At 42.2% G+C, this 23,422-nt stretch overlaps 1 protein-coding gene across 7 annotated transcripts in view; it reads right to left on the bottom strand.

Moving 5' to 3' along the window:
• Positions 1-23,422, bottom strand: part of ctnnd1 (catenin (cadherin-associated protein), delta 1) — a 52,664-nt gene that overhangs the window by 21,719 nt on the left and 7,523 nt on the right. For 5 of the 7 annotated variants that reach the window (XM_071204386.1, XM_034084785.2, XM_034085022.2 and 2 more), the window contains exons 2-10: positions 11,846-11,993; positions 9,088-9,162; positions 8,126-8,251; positions 7,442-7,722; positions 6,788-6,878; positions 6,011-6,204; positions 4,966-5,227; positions 3,227-3,298; positions 362-512 (exon numbers count right to left, since the gene is read on the bottom strand). In XM_071204386.1, coding sequence (XP_071060487.1) covers positions 362-512; positions 3,227-3,298; positions 4,966-5,227; positions 6,011-6,204; positions 6,788-6,878; positions 7,442-7,722; positions 8,126-8,251; positions 9,088-9,162; positions 11,846-11,986 — 1,393 coding nt within the window. In that variant the 5' untranslated portion in view covers positions 11,987-11,993. The remainder of the gene's footprint in view (positions 1-361; positions 513-3,226; positions 3,299-4,965; positions 5,228-6,010; positions 6,205-6,787; positions 6,879-7,441; positions 7,723-8,125; positions 8,252-9,087; positions 9,163-11,845; positions 11,994-23,422) is intronic. The other 2 variants (XM_034085102.2, XM_034085187.2) reach the window with 1 other exon arrangement.

Below are 23,422 nucleotides of genomic sequence, written 5' to 3'. Positions count from 1 at the left end.
AGCATTCATATTTAATGAATGTGTTCATGTTTTCACTGATTGCCATTTCTCCAATCTTTGCTTATTCCTGTATTTTACTTGCACCACTGTATCAGTTGCACTTAGTCAGTTAGCTCTGGTTGTGACAGGTCAACCGCCGAGATATTTTGACACCAAGATTTTCTGATTTTACTGCAAATGTATATCGGTTCCAAATATCGGTTATCGGTCTCCTTGATTACTAATAATCGGTATCGGCCTTGAAAAAGCCATATCGGTCGATCCCTACTATTGCCAACAACTACACTTTAGCTAGTGTGCATTGAAAATAGAAACCTCTGCATTGTGACTCTTGAGCCGATTGGTCATGTGACCTTCTCACCTGTGATGATGTCAGTGAGGTCTTGGTCGTGGGTCTTCCTCAGCAACCGGACCAGAGCGGGCACTCCGTCACAGTTCTTGATGGCGATCTTGTTGTCGTGGTCTTTGCCATAGGAAATATTCTTTAGCGCTCCACAGGCTGCGTAGTGAACCTATAACAAAGACGCATTAAGAGGTCATTGAGCCATGAGTAACAATGGAATAGCACTAAGGCAGAGCACTGCTCTCACATTTTAGGAAGAGGGGAGTTTTTCACAAATCCAGCGCTCCCTAACTCATGCCTGGCTGTGACGTAAATGGTGAGCGGCCGTGAAGCCAGGACAGTAAACAAACATGTCGTCGGTAGTATGGGACTATTTCAAAGTTTCAGAGTTAGATAGTTCGCTTGCTATTTGTGTTAACAAATGCAATGCAGAAGTTCCACGAGGAGGGAAAAAGGCAACGAGCTATAATACTTCCAACCTGATTAGTCACCTGAAACATCGCCATGGCTACGATGGTGTTAAAAGCGTACGAAGACGCCTGCGCTGCTAAACTAGTGGCGAATCCAAAGCCAGCTGCAAAGGCACCGGGGCTTTTACCTATCGACGAGGCTTTTGAAAAAGGCAAGAAGTTTGCCAGAGACGACCCCAGGGTTACTTTTGTTCATAGTAGTAATGCTCATGTCATTTGCTCACGACTAGTCTTTTTTTTACCACCAGGTGTGCAAAAACTACAGGTACATTTAATATATATATATATATATATATATTATATTATTATCGGTTATCGGTATCGGTCTTGAGAAGCAGGAAGTTATCGGTATCGGTTTCAAAAAACCAATATCGTGCATCCCTACTGATTACACAGCTCTGAGGTTTTCTACTCGTGCAAGTCATCGTGTATATTCGATAGTCGGACATAGGGGTGGGCGATATTGAAAAATATGTTATCACGATATTTTCAGGCAGTATCACGATAGACGATATATATCACGATATTTTTTCATGTCGGTTATTATGGTTATTTTTCAACTTACTTAACAGTACAAGCACCTACAAGGTGACAGAAACTAAAACAAAAAGGAGCAACAGACCAAAATAGCATTTCAAGCTGGTTTTATTTCAGAAATGAATCCCTGAATGAACAAGTGAGCAGTGAACATCAATAAACATGAAAAGGAGGGTAAAACATAAAACATCAATGAGGAAAAGTCAGTGCCAAACAATTAAAATGTAAACTTTAGAGTAGACTTGAAGTGTAATAAAGACTTTAGCATAACTGAAGGTAAAAACATAAAACGCCACAGCGTCAGTTATGTCTTTCCACCGTTTGCTAGTCTTTTCATCAGGAGCCCCTTTATGAAATGCCTGCCCTATGGTAGTTTGTTTTGGTGCAGTCGCTGCATTCACACGCGGGGGACCTTGCACTCTACAGTCTCTGCATGCTCTTTCTGGTGCTTGCGTTTGAGGTGGTCTCGTAAGCCCGACGTGTTGCCATCTGTCGCTTTGAAATTTCCTTTTTTGCACATTTTGCAAATTACATTTGTTTGCTCCGTGTCTGTTGTGTTATATCAAAAATATTTCCATACCACAGACGTAGAGTTCTTTTTGGGGACTAAATCTAATTCTTCTACATCAGAATCTGACTCTCCGTCCATTATTGCTGTGCGTGCAGACTGCCAACAGTGTATTTTTCCTCGCAGCAAAGAAAGGGGGCGGGGACTTTGGGAGCGTGTCAAACAACTCGGACTGAACGAAAGCAGAGGTGCGCTGACATTGTGAAATCGATCGGGCTTGATATATGGTGAAATTAAAATCAGTAGGTGAGGCTGGGGGAGCGGGAGGGGAAGAGGCTCTCCGTCCGCTGTCATAGCCCCCTGCGCCGCGCACGGAGAGCTTCTTCCCCTCCCGCTTTTTTTTTTTATCACGATAGGACGATATCTCTGAAAAAGCATATCGTGGAGACCTAATATCGCCACGACGATATATATCGTCATATCGCCCACCCCTAGTCGGACATATACTTAAACGTAATGCATGCTTTTCTGAATTAATACGATTATTATCTGAGTTTTCTGTTAAAAATGTTAATGGAAAAAATCTGTTTGTTTTTTCTAAATACCAAAATACCTACACATCTCAAGAGAAGCTCTCGTTACCTTAGGGCTCAATTTCATGAAGACAAACAGTCCAATAGTTTAGTGTAATAAAACTCATCAACCTAAACATGTCGTGAGTGTAACTGAGAAGCAACAGCCTGATTGTCTCTTGGTTTACCACCATGTCAGATGCATTATATCTGTGAATTATCTGAAATATGTCTTATCGGTCCATAGGATCAGAATGAGCCCTGAGGGGCCCGCACAAATACGACAGACTAATAGGAAAGGAAAAGGGCCTCTTTCGAAACGTTCTCAAGATGCAGTCGCTGTTTGACCCATTTCTCCAGCCAGTAAGTCATCCGACACACACAGACATCAAACTTGTCCCTGGCTCTAGAGCATGTAATGTCAAATTTAGATGTGTCTCTGCTTTCAGAACGGAATGTATGATGTGGTTTGTCTGGTAATGCCCACACTAAGATCAGCAAAACCTAGCCACAGCCTCTGCTAAATGAAAGGGAATCATGGAGAAAGAAAAACGTACAAAATGTTTTGGCCAAAACCATATTTAGCACAAATGTTGACCTACAGGATTTGACCAAGTCAAGATGTCAAACACGTAATGCATATTTCTAGTTCCTTTGTTAAGTTAACCTTGTCGGAGTCCAATGAACACACGCACTGTACAAATACACTACATCCCTTAAGCTTCTCTTTCACCCCACCTAGTCCTCTCCAAACACCCTTCTATTGAGTAAGGAATGAACAGAAAGCAGGCCTCACCTCTCTGTTTGGATTGTCGAGCATACAGACGAGTGCTGGGATGCCTTTCATTCGACGCACATCAGTCTTGACCTGGAAAACAAAAGGATGGACATAAAGCGGAGATGTGGAAGGGGGCTGCTTTAAAGCGGCCCTCAATGCTCATTTTCAGGTTTCATTTGTATTTGTATTTTGTTCCTCTACTGTAGGGCTTCTCAAACTCCGGACCAAGGTCCGAATCCGGACCGAACCCTGTGTCCCATTAGAATTTGTTTTACATTATACAAAATAAAAATAAATAAAAACGTTCTGATTCTGATGTAAATAATGTATATATGTGTGTGTGTGTGTGTGTGTGTGTGTGTGTGTGTGTGTGTGTGTGTGTGTGTGTGTGTGTGTGTGTGTGTGTGTGTGTGTGTGTGTGTAGGGGCGCCATTTGTCGACAGGCAAGTGCTTGGACCAGAAGGGGGCCCCAAAGAAGGTAGATTAAGTAGGTCCACAGCAACGACAGCATGAAACACCCTTTAATGTACTGCAGCGATATGGTACATGTTCATCTATAAAGCCATGCTGGGGTTAACTACCAATTTATATATGCTCTCTGATCTCACAGAGAGTGGCAAGTAGCTATTGCCTGAGATCCCAGGATGTGTTTTTAATTACATGTGCCACGGGCTAGGACTGTTTAGGTACTAAAGCTTTTCTGTGTGTTGCTCCTCTAGCTTGGAACACTATGTAAAACAAATTGAAACTGAGCATTTTGGTTCCCTTGCATCATTTTAAAGCTCGGATAGATGAAATGTTATTAGATATCTGTCATTGTGAATAGGTTGCTAATGTATACTCCTGTAATTATGTTGTATTGATGTCCTTTTTGTTTGTATGTGTAACCAATGTGCTGCAGGTCTCCCTTGAAAAAGAGATCGTTGATCTCAATGGGATTTTCACTTGGTTAAATAAAGGCTACAAACAAACAAACGACATGTCTGGAAACCCCCTCAAGGGGGCCCCATGCATAACGCGCCGTAAGAAACTGCTTCTTAATTTCCGTTTCGTTGCTCCGCTCCGGCAGGGGGACGACGACGACACTAAAGCAGTGTTACTTTGTAGATCTGTACAAAGTAACACTGCTATCTTTTGTCCACACTATTGAGGATGCAGCAGTGTGTTATCTTCAAATAAACTTTATTAGAATAGCCTATGGACAAAACAAACTGCAGGGGGTCCTGAATTCACATGAGCGCCTCTCTAGTCAGTACAACAACTTTGCAGCCTTATGCCGTATAACAGAGAAAAGGAAGAACAAACTTTATGTTGCGTTGATGGTAGGAAACTTTATTATTAAATAATCAATCAATTTTTTTTATCTTTCAAATAATTTTTCATTTGAAAATAGAGCAACTGTGACAAAACGCAATTGCCCCCAGGAAAGTAAAGTATTTTGATTTAGATAGATAATGATCCAATAAGAGAAAAGCAATAAAAAAAGCTTTCCTCTCAAAACTTTCTTAAATGAAGGGTTCTACCCATCCATCCACTACTTGTTTTACTCCCACTCTGGTAGAAAAACAACAGACTGTCTTGCTCTTCCATCATACATGCCCATATCAAGCATAGAAGACACACGACTCATTATCATGAGTCATGACAGAAGGTGCTCTGACCTCTGCACTCCCCATCAAATTACCCTGAGTCAAAGTCCAGTCTAAATCACACTGGATACGATATAAACCGTAAACATATACGCTTGCACTTCTTACTTTATCGTTCTTGTAGGTGAGATGCTGCAGGTAGGCCGCTGCGTTGCTCCTGACGGGGTCCAGCCTGTAGTTCAGCATGGCGATGACCTCTGGCAGCTCTGGCTGACGCCAGCCTCCGGGGCCGGGACCCGGACCTTTCCTCAGAGTGCTGTCCAACGAGGCCATGCTGCCCCTCTCCCCCTGCGCCAGTGGGGCTCCGGCTCCCCAGTAGTACTGGTCCCCTGGGCCGCTCATGTCGCCATCCAACGTGCCCTCGTAACTCCTGAGGAGCAAGGAGAATATGAGTTGAGGGATAATAGACATCCAACAATGCAAGCAGAGAGGGAAAGTGTAAAAAAGTTTGTGTTAGGGCCGAAAATCATATGCAATAGAAATTGGGAGAAAGCAGTGACAAACATCTACTACCTTTGAATACACAAGGTGTGAGTCGTCTACTAACAAAGCTAAAAACGTAACCAGAAAACAATTGGAAACTCTCAATATTCTATGTTCCTACGGTTGCACTGTCTAACTGTTACGGTGTTAGTGTGAAGGTCCTTAGAGTCCGCTGCAATATCAAAATGTTTTAGACAGAAAACCCTATATATTGATGTTGTGTGGATAAAGGCAATATAACACACTTGGAATTGGAGAATTAAGAGAATAACATTACTTACTAAACGGCAGTCTTTAGCTGCAAAGAAATAAAACTGAAAATGAAATCAAAATGTGAACTGCTGCTCGGGCACCAGCTAGTGAATCTTACGCAGGCAAGAACGTTGTTTTGTGCAGTTTATTTTCAAAGATACAATATCCTATAGTACAACGGCAGTATCTGTTCCTGTCTTCTTGTTTTGTCTTTCCTGTGGTCTCCTTGTGTCTGGTAAACAAAACGTTGCCCTCTCTGGTGTGCCAATATCACTTCCACCTGTCGCATATAAATCCGATATATTTTTCTCTTTACTTTGACGTTTCTCTCAAATATAATTGTTTGCAGACGGGACATCACTCATATACACACATAGAATCATAATTCTTCGTGTCACTTAAAAAAAACGTGTCTTACCCAGCCCTGCGTGGGGGGGGCCCATGTTGGTAGCCATGCAGGTTGCGGGGCACGGTGCTGTAGTGCATCTGGTGTCCCATGCCGTAGTCGGGCTCGTCGTAGCCCATGCTGCGCTGATCGTCCTCCAGACCGTACGGCTCCGCGACAAACCTGGGGATGGAGGAGAGCTCCACGGCACTTCCCATACGCCCGACCTTCACAGGGACAAGAAATCATACAAGTCAAATACTGCTGGTAAACCCATGCTACGGGTTGCATATGTGTTCACTACATACAGCATGGAAGCAAAGCACTGAATTTAGTGTGTCAGATAACAATTAACCCTCTGAACCCAACAACGATGATGATGATTTGTTTATTGCACTTATTTATCATAGTCGGAAACTAGCAAAACAGAAATGATTGTCTAATTTTCAAATTCAAACGTTCCTTATAATTATCCTTGCTTTGGTCAGGAACAAAATCTAAAATAGTGATTTTTTTTTTTTATCAAAATAACTTTTTGACAACAGTTTTCATTTCCAGACAGCATATCTTGTGAAAACATAAAATTCTCCACACCTTGGAGCAACTTGGAAAGTCACTAATGACTCAGCTATGACAGACAGTCATGTGATAAAAGCTCATTAAACTTAAACTGAACTGCAGGCGGAATTGAACCTGAATTGTATAATTGTTATGATGTATAGTGTGATAAGTGTTTCCGTAGAGGCCTCAGAGACTCTCCTCTGGGTTCAGAGGTGAAAGCATGTCAGAGCTGCTGATTGTTGATCATACCTGAGGCTGAGCAGCATAGGGGTCCAGCTGGTTCCTGCTGACGGCTCTGTAGTTCAGATCCAGAGTTCTGTAACCGTCAGGATGGACCGGTCTGGGGAGGGGGAGGGAGGGGCAGAGAAGATGACTCTTAAGTTTCAAAGTTTAAGTCTACTTGTCTTTTTTAATGCTCATACACCACGGTATATATTGTAATACACATGTTTACATATTTTACTGCTACTTATATAGTATAACGTGCACATATTTGACCTCTTAGGTCAATACAAATATTTCATATTTTTTATTTCATAATCAGTTTTATTTAATTTAACTTGTTTATGTTACGCTACATGACGTCATTTATGTGATGCTTTTCTCTTCTTTTTTTTTTATCCAAAGCAACTTGCATACTTTTCCATCCCATAGATTTGCCTACAGGAGCAGGTATCTCGCAGAAAGACACTCGACGTACGGACAGCATGTGTCGGGATCGAACCACTGCCGCTCCTATTGGCAGAGGCCTATTTCACCCCTGAGCCACCACCAATTAAAACATTTTATATATCTTTGCATTTTATTTTATTCTAAAGTAGGAAACTATCACAATACCCTGATTCCCATCGGGATAAATGAAGTATTCAGATTCTCTTGATGGCTTTCAACAACAAACTGTACCTGTAGCGATCGTCCATGCGCGCCCCCCGGCTCAGGCTGGTGTAGGCCTCCGACGGGGGCCCGGTGCGGTAGTCTTCGTAGCCCGCTGGCGGTCCATATTGGTAGTTGCGGGGCACAGTGTGAGTGGGGTAATCCATGGGTCCAGCTGGTTGTGCTTGTCTGTAGACCGGTCCAGTGCAGGAACTCATTCCTGTCACTGAACCCCCCCCATCCAGGGACAGTGTGTCTGACACGGAGGGGATGACTGTGCGAGTGGTAGTGGTCTTTACTACTTTCTTTACCTGAAAGAACGCAGGGGTGAAGAGACAACATTTAGTATGTAAGCTTAAAATGATGTCACTTACAAGTAAAGACGCACCAATGTATGTTAGCCATATTGGAAAATAATGTGACATGTGCTGACGGCAGGAGCTAATGTGTATCCGTGTTGCTGGGCCATGTCATTAGGTACTCTATGTCCCCATTAACCCATAAACTAAAAGCTTGTTTTGCAGTTATTTTTAGGAATCAGCCTCAGCCAAATTGTTATTTGGTATTGACTGCAATGGGTGCATCCCTACTTAGGAGTAATTCTAGAGATGCAATCTTAAAGAAAATGTCACTGACGTGCTTCAGATGTATGCAACTCAAAACTCTTTTTTATATAGTCAATTCGTCATTTCCATTTTTATCCTCTCAAGTTACCGTGGTTTCTGTGCGCCTCGTGGTCCCGTCTTCATTGGTCTCCATGGAGATAACAGGTGGAGCCTCCTGAGGGTCTTCCTGCACCGTGTACGTCTCCTGCACCATCTGTCCAGGATCCATCCTGAACTGCACATATGTCAGTGGGAAAAAAACTTGAATATAGGTAGGGGTGGGCGATATGACGATATATATATCGTCGTGACGATATATATATCGGCGTGACGATATTAGGTCTCCACGGTATGCTTTTTCAGAGATATCGTATCTATCGTGATAAAAAAATAAATAAACTATAAAAAAAATAAACTTTTCCCTTCAGTTATGCTAAAGTATTTTATTGCACTTCAAGTCTAAAGTTTACATTTGAATTGTTTGGCACTGACTTTTCCTCATTGATGTTTTATGTTTTACTTAGTTATGTTTACCCTCATTTCCATGTTTATTGATGTTCACTGCTAGTGCTACCTCAGAAAGTTCATTTTTATACTGAGAAACTGTGCCTTGAAGCCATATCAAAATGTTGAATTGTTCATTCAGAGATTCATTTCAGAAATAAAACCAGCTTGAAATGCTATTTTGGTCTGTTGCTCCTTTTTGTTTTAGTTTCTGTTACCTTGTAGGTGCTTGTACTGTTAAGTAACTTGAAAAATAACCATAATAACCGACATGAAAAAATATCGTGATGTATATCGTCTATCGTGATACTGCTTGAAAAATATCGTGATAATATATTTTTCAATATCGCCCACCCTTAAATATAGGTCTTATTAAGGATATGTTTTTTTAATATGTTTTTGGGCGGTAAGTGACTTTATTTTAGAGACAAGGAGACGGAGGGGATGACATGCGTCAAGTGGTGCCAAGCCAGATTTGAACCCTGGTCCCTGGTGTATATGGCGGCCCTTACGTTTTTAGGATTTAAACGGCACGGAAAGAAAAAGTTGTCTTCAGAATATGCTTACGTGATGTGTCCCGTTGATGTAACCCTCGTTCAGTGTTAGCCTCTCTATGTCTGCATCACAAGGAATGCGACCGTTCTGAAGAGAAGAAACATACATGAGGGGAATCCAACACACACAATCACTGCTTGGAATGACTGAGCCGTTTAAGGCGTCCAGAGTGACAGGCTACTCATGTACAGTAAAGAGAAAGCAGCTTTATTCTGGAAGGCTTCAGTGCTGTGATTACCGTGCTGCTCAACTACATGCGTTTCCTTACAGTGATGCAACTACAATACATTACGCTAGGAATTGTCAATGAAAATAATCACTAAGCAAGCATTTCAATTCTTCAACCCAAGCAACTTCTTAATGGCAGCCGACCAGAAACAAACCTTCTCAAAAAGACCTATCAAAAGTCAGAGAAAGTTAAAAAGTATGTTTGCATTGTGTTTCTCATAAAAAAGAAAAACAGTATGATGACATGAACACACTCATCTAACAATCTTGTGAATGAACTGTGAAATGCAATGAAAAGATGAAATAGTTAGTAATAAATAATGACCCATAAAGAGAGACAAACAAAAACAACAAATTCGACACCACCGGCATGTCCAGCCAGGGAGTGGTGATGGGTGTTAACTTCCCATTCCAGCCACAGGGGGAGCTCTACGCACCTCTCTCATCTCCACTGCATGGGGGGTAGATCCCTTCTGTGATCAGATAGCATACAGTCATGTCATACTGACAGTAATGTTGTATTCTCAATCTTAAAAACCTAAACAAGTGAATGCTGCTCGTAATTACATTCTCTGCCTAAATCTGTTTTTGTTATATGAACACACACTTTAGTTCAGGCAAGGACTCGGAGAAGAATAGAAAGTGTGTTATGGCAGATGTGAGCGTGTGGGAACCTGTCAGTGGAGACTCAGGTTGTGTTGCGCTGCCTGGGAGAGAGGCATGCCGAAGCCTTTGGGCTATGTAAACACACACGGCAGAGATAAGGACTAGAACAGGCTACATTTCACACACACACACACACACACACACACACACACACACACACACACACACACACACACACACACACACACACACACACACACACACACACACACACACACACACACACACACACACACACACACACACACACACACACACACACACACACACACACACACACACACACACACACACACACTCTAGTGTGTGTGTGTGTGCCAGTTTATTCACGCACACTAATAGCAGAATGTGTCAATAAGGAAGTAAAAGAATGAGCGAGAGTGCGTAGGTGTGCCTGTCTGAGTATGAAGTCACCCGACAGTGCCTGAACCAGGCATGACTCATGCATGCTACACAGGGTGTGTAAGCAAATAGTGAAACAAATGGTATTCGCTACACACACACACACACACACACACACACACACACACTCGGACTCAGATTTTACCCAAGAATTCACAGGTGATGAAACAGGGCTGAAGGAAAACCAGTTAACGGACTTTGTCCCGCTGAAAAAAGTAGCCAAGGACGTCTTCCTTATTCCAGAACATGAAAGCGATTCGTAGATAAACCAGCCGGCTGACATACTGTAGCTACAAAGGTAAACTCTTGATGATGGTCCAGAAAAAGGCCAATATCACAACATACAAAATGTTAAACAAGTCATGGCTCTGCATGCAAACTCTCACGGACAAGACACACATGATGAGTTACAGCTGGTTGTAAAGATGTATTGGTGAAGGGATAGGATGACGATGCAATACATTTGGTTTTGAATGAGAAGAATACTGAGGAACCGTTGGAGGCTGGAAAAACATTGGTCAGCAAAAGCCGCGAGGAGCAACAGAGGGTGCAAAGGACCTCCTCGGGAAAGCTAAAGAGTGGTGCAGGAATTAGTCCCAAAACCCAGAAGTGAGTTCAAATGCAACCAATTCTGGTTCCTTCCTGTCCAAGTGGAGTCTTTTTAAAGAGGAGATCATGTGCTCTTTTTCAAGTTAATATTTGTACTTTGTGCCTCTACTGTGACAATGTGTGGGAGAAAAAACTCCCTCGTCTGGAGGGAATTTGGGGATGTTAGCATTTGAAGGCCATTAACATGCATGCATTTTGAAAAACTAAATAACACACTACACGAACGGGAAAACCCCAAAAAGCATAATAGGGCCCATTTAAAAACAACATGAAGGAATGTTACTGTTCTACAAAATAAAATATTGAAGCTTGTGTCATAAAACAGCAGTTGCTAACAAATGTTTAAAAGAGACTACTAAACGACATCACGGCAAACACCTTAGCGGTTGGGACGCAAGGCCATGGAACTTTGATGTCGTTTTATTTATAGCCTGACATTAGTTGTTGTTAATATGTGGAGATTATCCTGCTAAACTAAATGTGTGGCCCAGAACCTTTTTTTCGGATGTATAATAAAATCCAGTAAAAAATCCCTTTGACTTTTGTTGAGGGACCACTTGCGATTCTAACTTCCAGGTCGGCTTACAAATATCCCTGCACCACTCTGGGGGAGCTTCATTTCCTTTATTTAACCCAAAATTCAAGCATGCTTCATTACCATCTACATTTAACCTAGCCAGCAGGTTTGGTTTATGCACTACAATCCAGCCAGGCTATACAGAAGGGATGGAGGTGACCATGGAGATGAAACATAGGAAGAACTTGCTCGGATCAAGGTTGAATGCGAGGGACGTTTTTCGATGGAAAATGTGCGTGATGGAGGGAAAAAAATGGAATGGGGCGAGGGGAGTTTTTTCCGTGTTACCTGCATGTTGGGGAGGGGGCGGGGCAGGGTGCCGGCACACGACCTCCGCTCCTCCTCAAGAGCTCGGCTCAGCATCTCAAACTGCCTCTCCTGCTCCCGCACCGAGGCCAGCAGGGAGGCCGTACTCGCACACTGCTCCATTCACACGCTGGGAGCAGAGCAGATCAGAGCACAGGACAGGACAGGACAAAGGTCAACACCAGAGAGCAGAAGAGATTCAAACCAACACCGGGATTTCATTAAAGAACAGACATATAAATCACCCATGTAGACAGATATAAAAAGGCAGAAGAGCTGTGGCACAGTGAACATCTGGGAGGTGCTAATGAAGTTGAAACGTAAAGGTTGGAAAGCAGCAGGTGCTGACGCAGGAAAGGCAAGGGAAAATAAACGAGAACTGCGGAGATAAAGACGCAGGTACAGAGAAAATGTGAACAGGAGCAAGAGGAACAGCAGGCACAAAGAAAGAGCTCCTTGAGAAGTCAAGGTGGGACCAGTAGAAGCAAAGCCGTCACATCTTCGGCACGTTTCCTCACCTACTGCATTGCACGGTTAAAAATAGAGGAAAAGTGAGATGCATGACGAGAGACGATTACAGCAGGTGTTTTTGCTGCAGCAGCCCGCCAAGCTTGTTAACACTTCTTCATTCCAAGGTGCTGAGAAAGTGCGGAAGGAAGGGGGAGACGAGTGCAAAATGTGAGAGCATTCAGGGGAGTTATCGAGAAGGCATCGCACCATCGAGTTACAGAGCGCAAGACGCAAGAGATGTTTTTAATTGGGAGGAGCATCCCCGAGCTCAGAGGAGAGTTGGCAGGAGATGTTTTCCTTTCCAGTTTGAGAGGCAAAAGGGCTTAATCAGAATGGCCCAAAAACATACTTGATTGTGGCAAGTAGTGACACCAAGATAAAATACAATGATTTACCAGTTTAGACCACTATCGTAATAAAACACCATTTCATTCATTTTAAGCTACATTTACAGTTTTTTTAAAAAGTTCCCCACGAATGTTGTAAATGCCCCAAAAAATGTCTTTCCTTTAAAATATTCTTTTAGTTTTCTTTATTGGTACTACACTTACTATACCCTGCAAGGTATAATAGTGCATTTCTTTTAACATGATAGTTAACTGTAACCACAGATTAAATTAGGTCAAATTATTTAAGGCCTTACCGCTTTTACTTCTACAAACTAAAAGCAAAAGAGAGTCCGAAGTAAAGTCATAAAGGTGCAGCAATTCAATTACCTTATATATGCGTTGGACTTCAATCTATAAACCCGATAAAATGAGAAGCTACGGCAGCATCGAATAGCTTCCATTGATAAAACATTAGGAGCTACAACAACAAGAAGCTGATTTGAATGTTATAGACAAAACCAGATGCACAATAGTGCCAAACAATTGTATAATCCAAGGTGTATTCCCTCTAACAAACAAATCAAGCAATGGTGATCTCAGACAACAGGAATAATTCAGAAACTTTGACACACTTTTCAAAAGTTGGTGGAGCGGGTCTGATCTTCCTCCTGAACTTTCACTTTCCTATCATGGTGAGTTTAATGATTGTTCAAATGTAAAAAGGGAGTGCTGATTCACACCACTCTGTTCCAAGTGACCGCAACATGCACTTCAAAACAAGCAGGTCAATTAGAAGACCGCTAGTTGTGGAAGCATTCACTCAGGAGTCAGGACGAATAGCAATGATCCATTCTGCACAAATAAAGTTAAGTCCTTTCACTCCGTTACAAATGAGCAAGAAAGAGAACATGTGGAATCCAATGCCGCTTAAAAACATGCCATAGATAACCTAAGACAGAGTCATGAAAATAAAAAGACATCACTACAGACCAAATTAAGACAATGACAAAGTGTATTTTCTCAGACTTTGTCCTGAATGACGAATCGGGGGAAGTTTCCTTGAACAGTGTCTGTCTAATAACGGGATGACATGAGCGTGGCTCATCTCCAAACCAGGGCTAAATACATTTTCTACTTCAAAGTTCAGTGACTCATGGAGATCACATCTGCTGTCATGTGCCCCTAAAGGACTAGGCCGAGCGAACAAAGACTCCTGTATGAAGTTTGTGTGAGCACGCATCTGTGTGAGCAGGCCGAGTGATTGTGTATGTGGGTCAGAGACTAAATAAAAAGGTGGCAAGTGTGCGTAGCTGACGATAATATCCTCGATTACTTTTCTCTTTTCCATTTGTGTAAGGGTAAAACACACTTCAGGACAGAAGCACAGGCATTCACGCTCCATTGTCATACATTCCACAGTGAGATTTTGCGTGCTATATCCTGTCTCAGCTGTTGGAAGCTGTCCTAATAAGGGAGCCCTTCTCTCTCTCATTGTGCTGCTCCCCTCCATCTCTAACACGAGCACGTGTTTGCTCTTCCCAGACAAACACTTCAATCCTGGAAAGAGAGCGTGGGCCCCATTACATCCTCTTCAGTGGATAATGGTCGCAAATGGATAGATGGTTTAAAATGATCTCAAGTGGGTATAAGTAACCCCCTGTGAAAAGCTAAGAGTACATTACAACTTAACTTGAAATATTAGTCTTTATTTAGTCACTACTTAGCAACTGTCATTGTTATGACACATAGAGGCTTCATTAATCACCAGTGGGGTATTTACTAGGGATGCTCCGATCGATGAGCCGCCAATCGTTATCGGCCGATATTCACTCTTAATAGTGTGAGAGCCGATCAGATGACGCAAAATACATGACGCTTTTCTCTGTGCGCGGGAAAACAAGCTCGCCAAAATGGCTTCACCTGTCTGGCAGTTGTTCAAGGTGTCCGAAAAACACAATAAAATAGCGGAATGCAACGTGTGTGTGAAGCAGAAATCCTGCAGCTCCGCCTGCTGTGACGGACCGGTCAGCGGAGCAAAACACACACTAACGGCCCCTACACACGGCGGCGTGCGTTGCCGCTTCAACGCTTCTGCCCATTCACTTTGAATGGGGTGACATCACGATTCGCCGAACTGCATTGTGGGAGCAAAGCGTAGCTTCTCTCGCGGTGCTCGCTGCAAAAGTAGAGCAATGTTCTACTTTTGCCACCTCTACGGAGGCGTCAGCCAATCAAATCCCGCGTATACAAATCTGACAGTACAAGCGCTAGCCAATCAAACCGCGTGTATGTTGGGAGAGCCAGACCGCAGTTATTTCCCATATGTCAAATAATGGAGGAGAAAATGATCGTGGCGGTAGGGAATCACCCGGTACTATATGACCAGTCCCTCTTTACATACAGGGATACAAACCGGAGGAGCCAGGCATGGGGGGAGGTGGCAGAGACAGTGGGGGAAACTGGTAGGTTTTCGCTTGTTTGGGGAGTTTATATCCAGTTTACTTCGTTTGAATGGACAGCTAGCAAGCATAGACAGTATATTTAGCCAGCATGGATGTAGCATGAATGCTTTGCTTTGGATGTCCGGGGCGGGACATTCATGTGGTTGGTTGTTGGTCGCGTTGCTCGCGTTGACTCCCCAAGCTCAAGACACGCCCACCGCCAAGCGGCAACGCACGCCGCCGTGTGTAGACTCCGTAAGAGTTAGACCTAACACACTTAGCCATTTTATCTACCTCTGGAACTAGCTAAACTAGTTATACATATGTTTATTCTTCACGGTCGGGTCACTCACTGGATCAGTGAGCTGCATGAGACGATACTGACAGGCTGTCAGGAGAGAGAGAGAGGGGGGAGAGAGCGCTTCCGCTCATTTCTCCCGTGTTATTATCCAAAGTTAATGTAAACTTGAATAATGTACTTCATTTGAATGTAATAATTATGTTGTTTGTGGAAGCGCATCATTTATTGAAAAATGAATCTGAACTTTTCGATCCGTTACGATTATAAACTGAAGCAATATAAAAATTAGCCCCATTAACTGAGTTTTAAACATCACTTTAAATGGAAGATCCCCATAGCCCCCACCCACCCTATGAGTGGATCGGTAGCGGCCGATTCTGATTCCAGTGATCGGCCCCAAAAACCCTGATCAGAGCATCCCTAGTATTTACAGACATTATTCATGTCGGGGAACATAAGGAGAACATCACTTAAGCTAGTGTAAACCACCAACTTTATTTTAGGCATCTAACCAAAAACCCATTAATAAACGCTTTGACTTTAAGACGAGGGAACCGAAAGTACTAGAATGCTAACTCATTTCAAGGTTTTTAGACTCATTCCTTCGCCACTAGGGTTAGGGTATAGGCTGTGATCCCAAACACAAAAAGGAAACTTGATGTGGCAGAAAACTGCAAATAAATGTTTGAGGTAAGTCTATAGCAGGCATCAAGTTTTGTATCAGGGACCGAGTCTGACACCGTACATCAGATAAGTCGACATACCACAGTGTGGGTTGTTCCTCACGGCTCTATCAAAACATCAACACTTCTCTGATAGCGAGAGGAAGATAGTCTCTTGTGCCTCAGTGCAACACACACACAACCTCCACAGCTATGCGAGTCCCGCCACTTACATTCTTGTGGCAGGGAGCAGTTTCTTGTGAGAGAGTTAGAAATGGCTTTAGCCACTTAAAGCCAGTGTCATTGAGCTATTGGAAGGCCATTAGCCGCAGCGCTAAATCATATCTGCTAATGGGATAGGTGTGGAATTACGCCACTAAGCCACTTAGTCCGGAGCCAACAACCAACACACTTATCAGCAGCAGTGGAATATAACCCTAACCTCACGCCTAGACTACTGCAACTCCTTCCTGGCTGGTCTACCTGCATGTGCCATCCGACCTCTGCAGCTCATCCAGAATGCAGCGGCTCGTCTGGTCTTCAACCTTCCTAAATTCTCCCACACCACGCCGCTCCCTCCACTGGCTTCCGGTAACTGCTAGAATCCACTTCAAGACACTGGTACTTGCGTACCATGCTGCGAATGGATCTGGCCCTTCCTACATCCAGGACATGGTTAAACCGTACACCCCAGCACGTGCACTCCGCTCTGCATCAACCAAACGGCTCGCTGCGAAGGGGACCCAAGTTCCCATCAGCAAAAACACGTGGGTTTGCTATCCTGGCTCCAAAATGGTGGAATGAGCTCCCCATTGACATCACGACAGCAGAAAGCTTACACACCTTCCGGCGCAGACTGAAAACTCATCCACTTCGAGCGATAGAACTATTAACAAAGCACTTATATACTAATAAAGGACTGGCTTATCGAAAGCTAGTTGAGTAGCACTTGAAATGTTTTTGCTCTATGAAACCTGATGTACTTATATGATTCGGTTTTCTTCAAGTTTATATTTTGTTGGTCGAACGCACTTATTCTACATCGCTTTGGATAAAAGCGTCAGCTAAATGCAATGTAATGTAATAACCAAGTACATTTACTACAAGTATTGTACGTTACTATTATTTTTGTCATACTTGTACTTTACTCAGCATTTACATTTATTGTAGGCTAAGCATACTCTTACTCCACCACATTTTACAGGAAAAATGTGTACTTTTAACTACATTAATGTAACACGATGGGTTACTGAACTACCGACCCAGATTTTACAAAGTAACTTAAATTGGCTGAACATTGGCAAACTAAAGTATTACAATTACATTACATTACTTTTGTCCTGGATTAAAATATGGCTGAAAGCACAGGATAGACAAATATACAAATTACGGAATTATATTTGCTATGAATTACTATTTATTTGTGAAAGTGTCAGCTTAATTATTGAGATAGTGTGATTATTAATATAGTGTTTGGCTTAATGATGGTTAAAAAGGAGGATCCTTTTTGTTTCACCTCCGTACTTGATCGTTGTGTTGTTGAGCTTGTTCACATTTGTTGTGTTCATGTGACTAGTGTCTTAATATCTGTTGACTGCAGTGCATGTGTGTGGACCCCAGGAAGAATAGCCAAAGCTATTTGTCAAAATTAAGGTACACTTTTCACTACTGCTCATTGGTGTCGACTACTAACTGAAAAGTTTGAAGTACACACTCGCATCGAGGCTTTTCGTCTATCACCCAGTGCCCCACTGAGTATTGTGACTGCACTATATCATATGCCATCATTGCTATTTCAGCAGCTCTGGTGGTTTATATATACACACACACACACACACACACACACACACACACACACACACACACACACACACACACACACACACACACACACACACACACACACACACACACACACACACACACACACACACACACACACACACACACACACACACACACACACACACACACACACACACACACACACACACACACACACACACACACACACACACACACACACACACACACACACACACACACACACAAGGTGAAGCTATGGTAAAATGCTGTTGTGGCTTGGCCAAGTGCTCCGCTGACTCAGACTCATTTGAATGGTCACAGAGAGATTTGGCCTTTGTCTGTGAGCTGTGTGTTTTAACCTTGGCTTTAGTCCAAATACTACCGCCTTTGCCGTCCTAACATGAAACCATGAACACCCCCCCCCTCTCTAGCTAGCTATCTCCCATGTGGCCTACAGTGTGGTAACTGCACATGCACACACGCCCACCTACACTCATTCACTCACACTTTTCCGGACCGCTGCAAGGCCAGCTGTCTACAGAATGCCAACTTACTATTCTTAGTGAGGAAGGAAACGTGCAGGCAACTGGAACTCAGAGCAAAAAAAACTGCGAAAAACAGAGCAACCATTTAAGTCTATGTCCACCTCGATGAAGCAAAGAGATATATTGATGATTAAGCTGGGAAATAAACCATAAATACCTCTACACTATTGCTATCATGCCCACATTACAAATGAATTCCTCCTAAGACATGATATGGACTTACTTTTAGTTTGGGTGAAATATCCTGTCCAATGAGGGCAGAAATTGATTATTATTTTTTGATAAATCCATAGTTGATTTCTGCCCATTTCAAAAGGAAACATGTCCAGCCAACAGTTCAAGATATTGAACTAACAATGATATCAACGGATATGAAGGTAAAACCACATGTTTAATAAAATAGAAATAGAAAATGTTTGGTATTTCTTCTTGCTTAATCATTTATTTATTACTAGTATAAAATGTTGTTTGTTATTTTTCAGTTGATAGACTGATCTGCTGAATGTTTCGCTGTGGGAAATGAACAATGAACGCTTGTTTATTACAACAGGGTTTCCCACACATAGACTTTACTTGGGCGGGCCGCCCAGGTATATTAACGGCCGCCCAAGTATATTTTGCGTCCCATTTTCTTTTCTTTTTTAACTTTTATCCATCCGCGGCCACGACGCCATCTGCGATCAAATTAACTTGTGGACAATGATCCCTCGATCTACGCCTCCTGTACCCTGTTAAGTGGCCTGCTGGCCTGAGGATTTATTTATTTATTTGTTATGTATTGTGAACGCAACGCTGCGCAAATGTGGGTCCGACTGCCTCACACAGGGTGACTGGCTGTCTACATGATGTGGCCTGCCGACATGGCCACTGTCATACAGATCATAAATCAAAGCCCTTGATTGGTCTCTGTGTTAGGGCTGCACGATTTTGGGAAAAAATAAAAATAAAAAAATCTAATTCCGATTTTTTTTTTGGACAAATATTGCGATTGCAATTCGATTTGCGATATTTGTTTTTAAGCGACCCAACGGAAGTTTACTGTAAAATGCGGCCATATCTGCGGCTAGGAAGGTCGCATCAACATGCTCCCGTCTCTAGCAGCCCCGCAGCCCGAGCTACGAGTGAAAGAACTAAACTTACATGAAACTTCCGTTGGGTTGCTTTAAAGTCAAGCTTCAGTTAAAGATTCACCCTGTAATAGAAACATGTGATGGAGCATTACTAACCTGACTCAGATGATTTGTTTCACCAATTCATCTAGGAAAGCTCCATTGGAAGCCATTTGGAAAGGGCAGGCACTTTCAAAAATACTTGGCAGGTGATTGGATCAATCTGTCTATCACCTTCAATCATGGGCCACTTCTGATTGGTTAACAATGGCTGGTACATGTGTAGCACAGCACTTCTGATTGGTGTGGATGACTGACACAAGAAGAAAGAAAACAAATTGTAAAAAAAAAGAATGTTAAAAAAAACGCAGGGTTTGCGATTTGATAATCGCATCATTTCAAATCGCGATTTCGATTTAAAAATCGATGAATCTGTGTGTCATTCAAGCTCGGGATAACCTCAGCTCAGGTAAGATAAAGGACTGAGTGTTTAGATAGTTAAGTTAGTCTAAGTTCTCAGTGGGTCTCAAACAGTTTTATGTAAACACATATTTCCATTTGAGAGGGGAGTGATTAGTCAAAATATGCATTAAAAACAAAAAGTTAACTAGGTGAAAAAAGGTAAGATACACTTTTAAAACTTTAAAGCTAAAACTAGTCTTTGCTGCTGCGTCAAAGAGGAGCAGGGGGCAGAGGGAGGAGAGGAAGGAGACAGGAGAGGCTGGTTCAGGAGCACAGATGTACTCACTGTACAGATGGAGTGAAGATGTCTCTGTTCAGAGCATATTGCACACCACTCTATACTGCACATTTGTGGTCAAACTACAGAAAAGCAAGTTTACGGAAACTTCAAGTAGCTTATAATGATGCCATGAGAATATTGCTGAAGAGACCTCGATGGTCTAGTGCAGGGGTTCTCAAAGTTCAGCCCGCGGGCCAATGGCGGCCCTCGGAAATGTTTCTGGCGGCCCGCGATAGTTAATGTGACACGCTGAAATGCATGCGTTATATTTTAATCCTCCATGGTTGTATCTAGAAAGAATTAGAATGGAATTTAACCCTCTGGAGTGCGCATAATTTTACGTAATTAATCATATATTTTCGATTATAAGGAGTAGAAATATGATTCAGATATCCGCGGAATCGCTGGAAGAGTAGCTTTCCAGCGGTATCTCCTGTGAGACTGTAACCAGGGCACAGCAGCCAATATGGCCGCTCAAAGCAGCTTGACTTTACACTGTGTGGGATTGGTGGATTTGTGTGTCCGTCAAGGAAATCTCGGCCGGCAGCCATCATGGTCTGAAATGACCAATGGACATCAAGAAATCACTAAGGGCCTACCCACCAAGTAAAAAAAACATAAACCACGTGTCTCCCATCAGTTTACGTCTGTGAGGAGAGAGAGAGAGACAGAGAAAATGGCTAAAAAAAAAACTTTACAGTTGCCGACTTCGCTAGAGATTTTTTTCGCTAGCAGCCTCAGAACCTGAAGTCTTCGACTCTTCTGAAGAAGAAGAATACAAAGACAACAACAAGGGTCCATTTGGACATGGGTAAGTGTAAATATTACAGTAATAGTGTACTAGCAATGTGTGGGGAATACCGCAAAAATGAACAATAGGTTTATTGATATATCTTTTTTATCGATAGTCACGAACTTTATATTGGGACCAAACAGACTCTCCATTAGCAAACGTTTACTCTGTGTTAACGTTATTTTGGTGTGTAAAAGTGAGATTACATGTGTAGATGATTAAATTAATCATTTATTCGTCCCACAACGGAGACATTTACAGTGACAAGTTTTTGCCATCGATTATTTTATCATACTGTTCTGTACAGATGAGACTGTGTCATAGATGTAGCCTATGTATATGTGTGTCTGTGATTTTATACTGAAGTAAAGTAACTGGAAGTGTGTGTGTGTGTGTGTGTGTGTGTGTGTGTGTGTGTGTGTGTGTGTGTGTGTGTGTGTGTGTGTGTGTGTGTGTGTGTGTGTGTGTGTGTGTGTGTGTGTGTGTGTGTGTGTGTGTGTGTGTGTGTGTGTGTGTGTGTGTGCCTGAGAGAGAGAGAGAGAGAGAGAGAGAGAGAGAGAGAGAGACTCCTTCTGCAACCTCCCAAACTTTATTTTTATGTGTGCATTGTTATTTGTGCTTGAGCAACATTTTACTTGAACTTTATTTCAATTAAATTAGTTGTAATTATTGTCCTACACAGGCGGCGTTTATCCAGCAGCCACAACATCCATCTGTGCCGGCCCCCAGGTCAAGATCTACTGTGGCTCAAGGGCCTTTACCAGAGCCATCACCACCAAGGACCAGCAGACCAGCATCACTACAGCTGCCTCCAGTCCACCTCCATCTGCGGCTGCCACCAGGTCAAGATACACCTCAGCACAAAGGCTCCACCACAGCCATCAGCTTCAACCCAGCCAGCAAGGAGGTCTCGTGGAGGTCTCGTATAGCACTTGTACACCCCACCTACACAGCAGCCCATGCACCATCACCCCCACCTACACAGCAGCCAGACCCACTGTCTTGGAAGACAGACAAAGACCTTGACACTGTCTTGACATTTATAATGAATAGTTGGTTGAAAGTTCTGATGTTCAATATTGTAAATAGTGAGATTTTCCAGTTTCTTATATTTATATAAATAGTTGGTTGAAAAAAAACATATTTATAATAAATTGTTGGTTGAAAAAAAAAGGTTGAATGCTCAATTTGTATTTGTACACATCACATGAACCTTGGTATGTAACATGAAGTCATTATTCAGTCCTAATGTATCTCAGTCCCTGCTGTGGTGAAAGTAGAGTGATAAACACCTATTTTACTCAATTTGAATTTAATTTTTTTTTATTTTAGACATGAATAACACATTTATATACAGTGTAATTCAAATATTTCACTGCTTTGTGATCCTATGACTTTGATAACCAAATCTAAAACACCAAAACAATTCGATCACATGAGTACATTTGAGTTTTCACAAGAGTTTTGAAGATTTTCCAAAAATCGGATGTCACATTTTAAGCTTTTGAGCTACTTATCTCATCAAACAGTGCTCTAAGGTGAGCAATATGCATATATAGCAAGACCAGAGATTGTCCTGAACATTTTGATATTTAACACATGAATACCATGTTAGAAGAAATACATTTAAACGGTGATTTAAGAAAACAGGGTTAAGAGGCTTAAGAATGGTAAAACTGCGCCCCCTGGGTTGTCATTCCTAAATTATGAATGACGGCTTGTGGAAAGTTTGCTAGACTACTGGTTGCATGGCAACTAGGCATCTCGCGAGTTGCGGTAATTGGTTAGTACAATAAAGAAAGGATTTGTTTTGGAATTATTTTGTGTTCCGTTTTTTCTTGGGCGGCCCTCAATCCAATATTGGGTACCTAAATTGGCCCTCACTCATCAAAACTTTGAGAACCCCTGATCTAGTGCAAGTGAAATGTTTGTGGCTGCAGGAGTCAATTCTCTACAAGCTGTTTTAAGAAATCTCATGTATAAATGTATTTGCCGGCTTAATGACTGATAATGAAATCCTCTTGGCCTTATCGAACATAAGGTATAGTACTACACGCTACCAATCACAGCTGTGGAGACATTGGTATAGTTGTCTCTTTGTAGGACACTGATTTAAATTATTCTTAAACTATGAATTATTTTTATACTGTGTATGTAATTTATTATATGTAATGCCTTGTCTTTTATCTATGTAATGTCTTGTCTTTTATCTGGACCCTGAGTCTGTAATAATGTTTTCATTCATTCACAACTATAAATGAACCAAAAATAAATAAATAAACAAGTTTCAGTGTTTTTTCGTATTGGAAATGGTATGTTAT

This window comes from Pseudochaenichthys georgianus, chromosome 1 (genome assembly GCF_902827115.2).
Source record: "Pseudochaenichthys georgianus chromosome 1, fPseGeo1.2, whole genome shotgun sequence".
In the NCBI taxonomy this organism is placed as follows: Eukaryota; Metazoa; Chordata; class Actinopteri; order Perciformes; family Channichthyidae; genus Pseudochaenichthys; species Pseudochaenichthys georgianus.
This window is presented reverse-complemented; position numbering and strand designations above follow the sequence as displayed.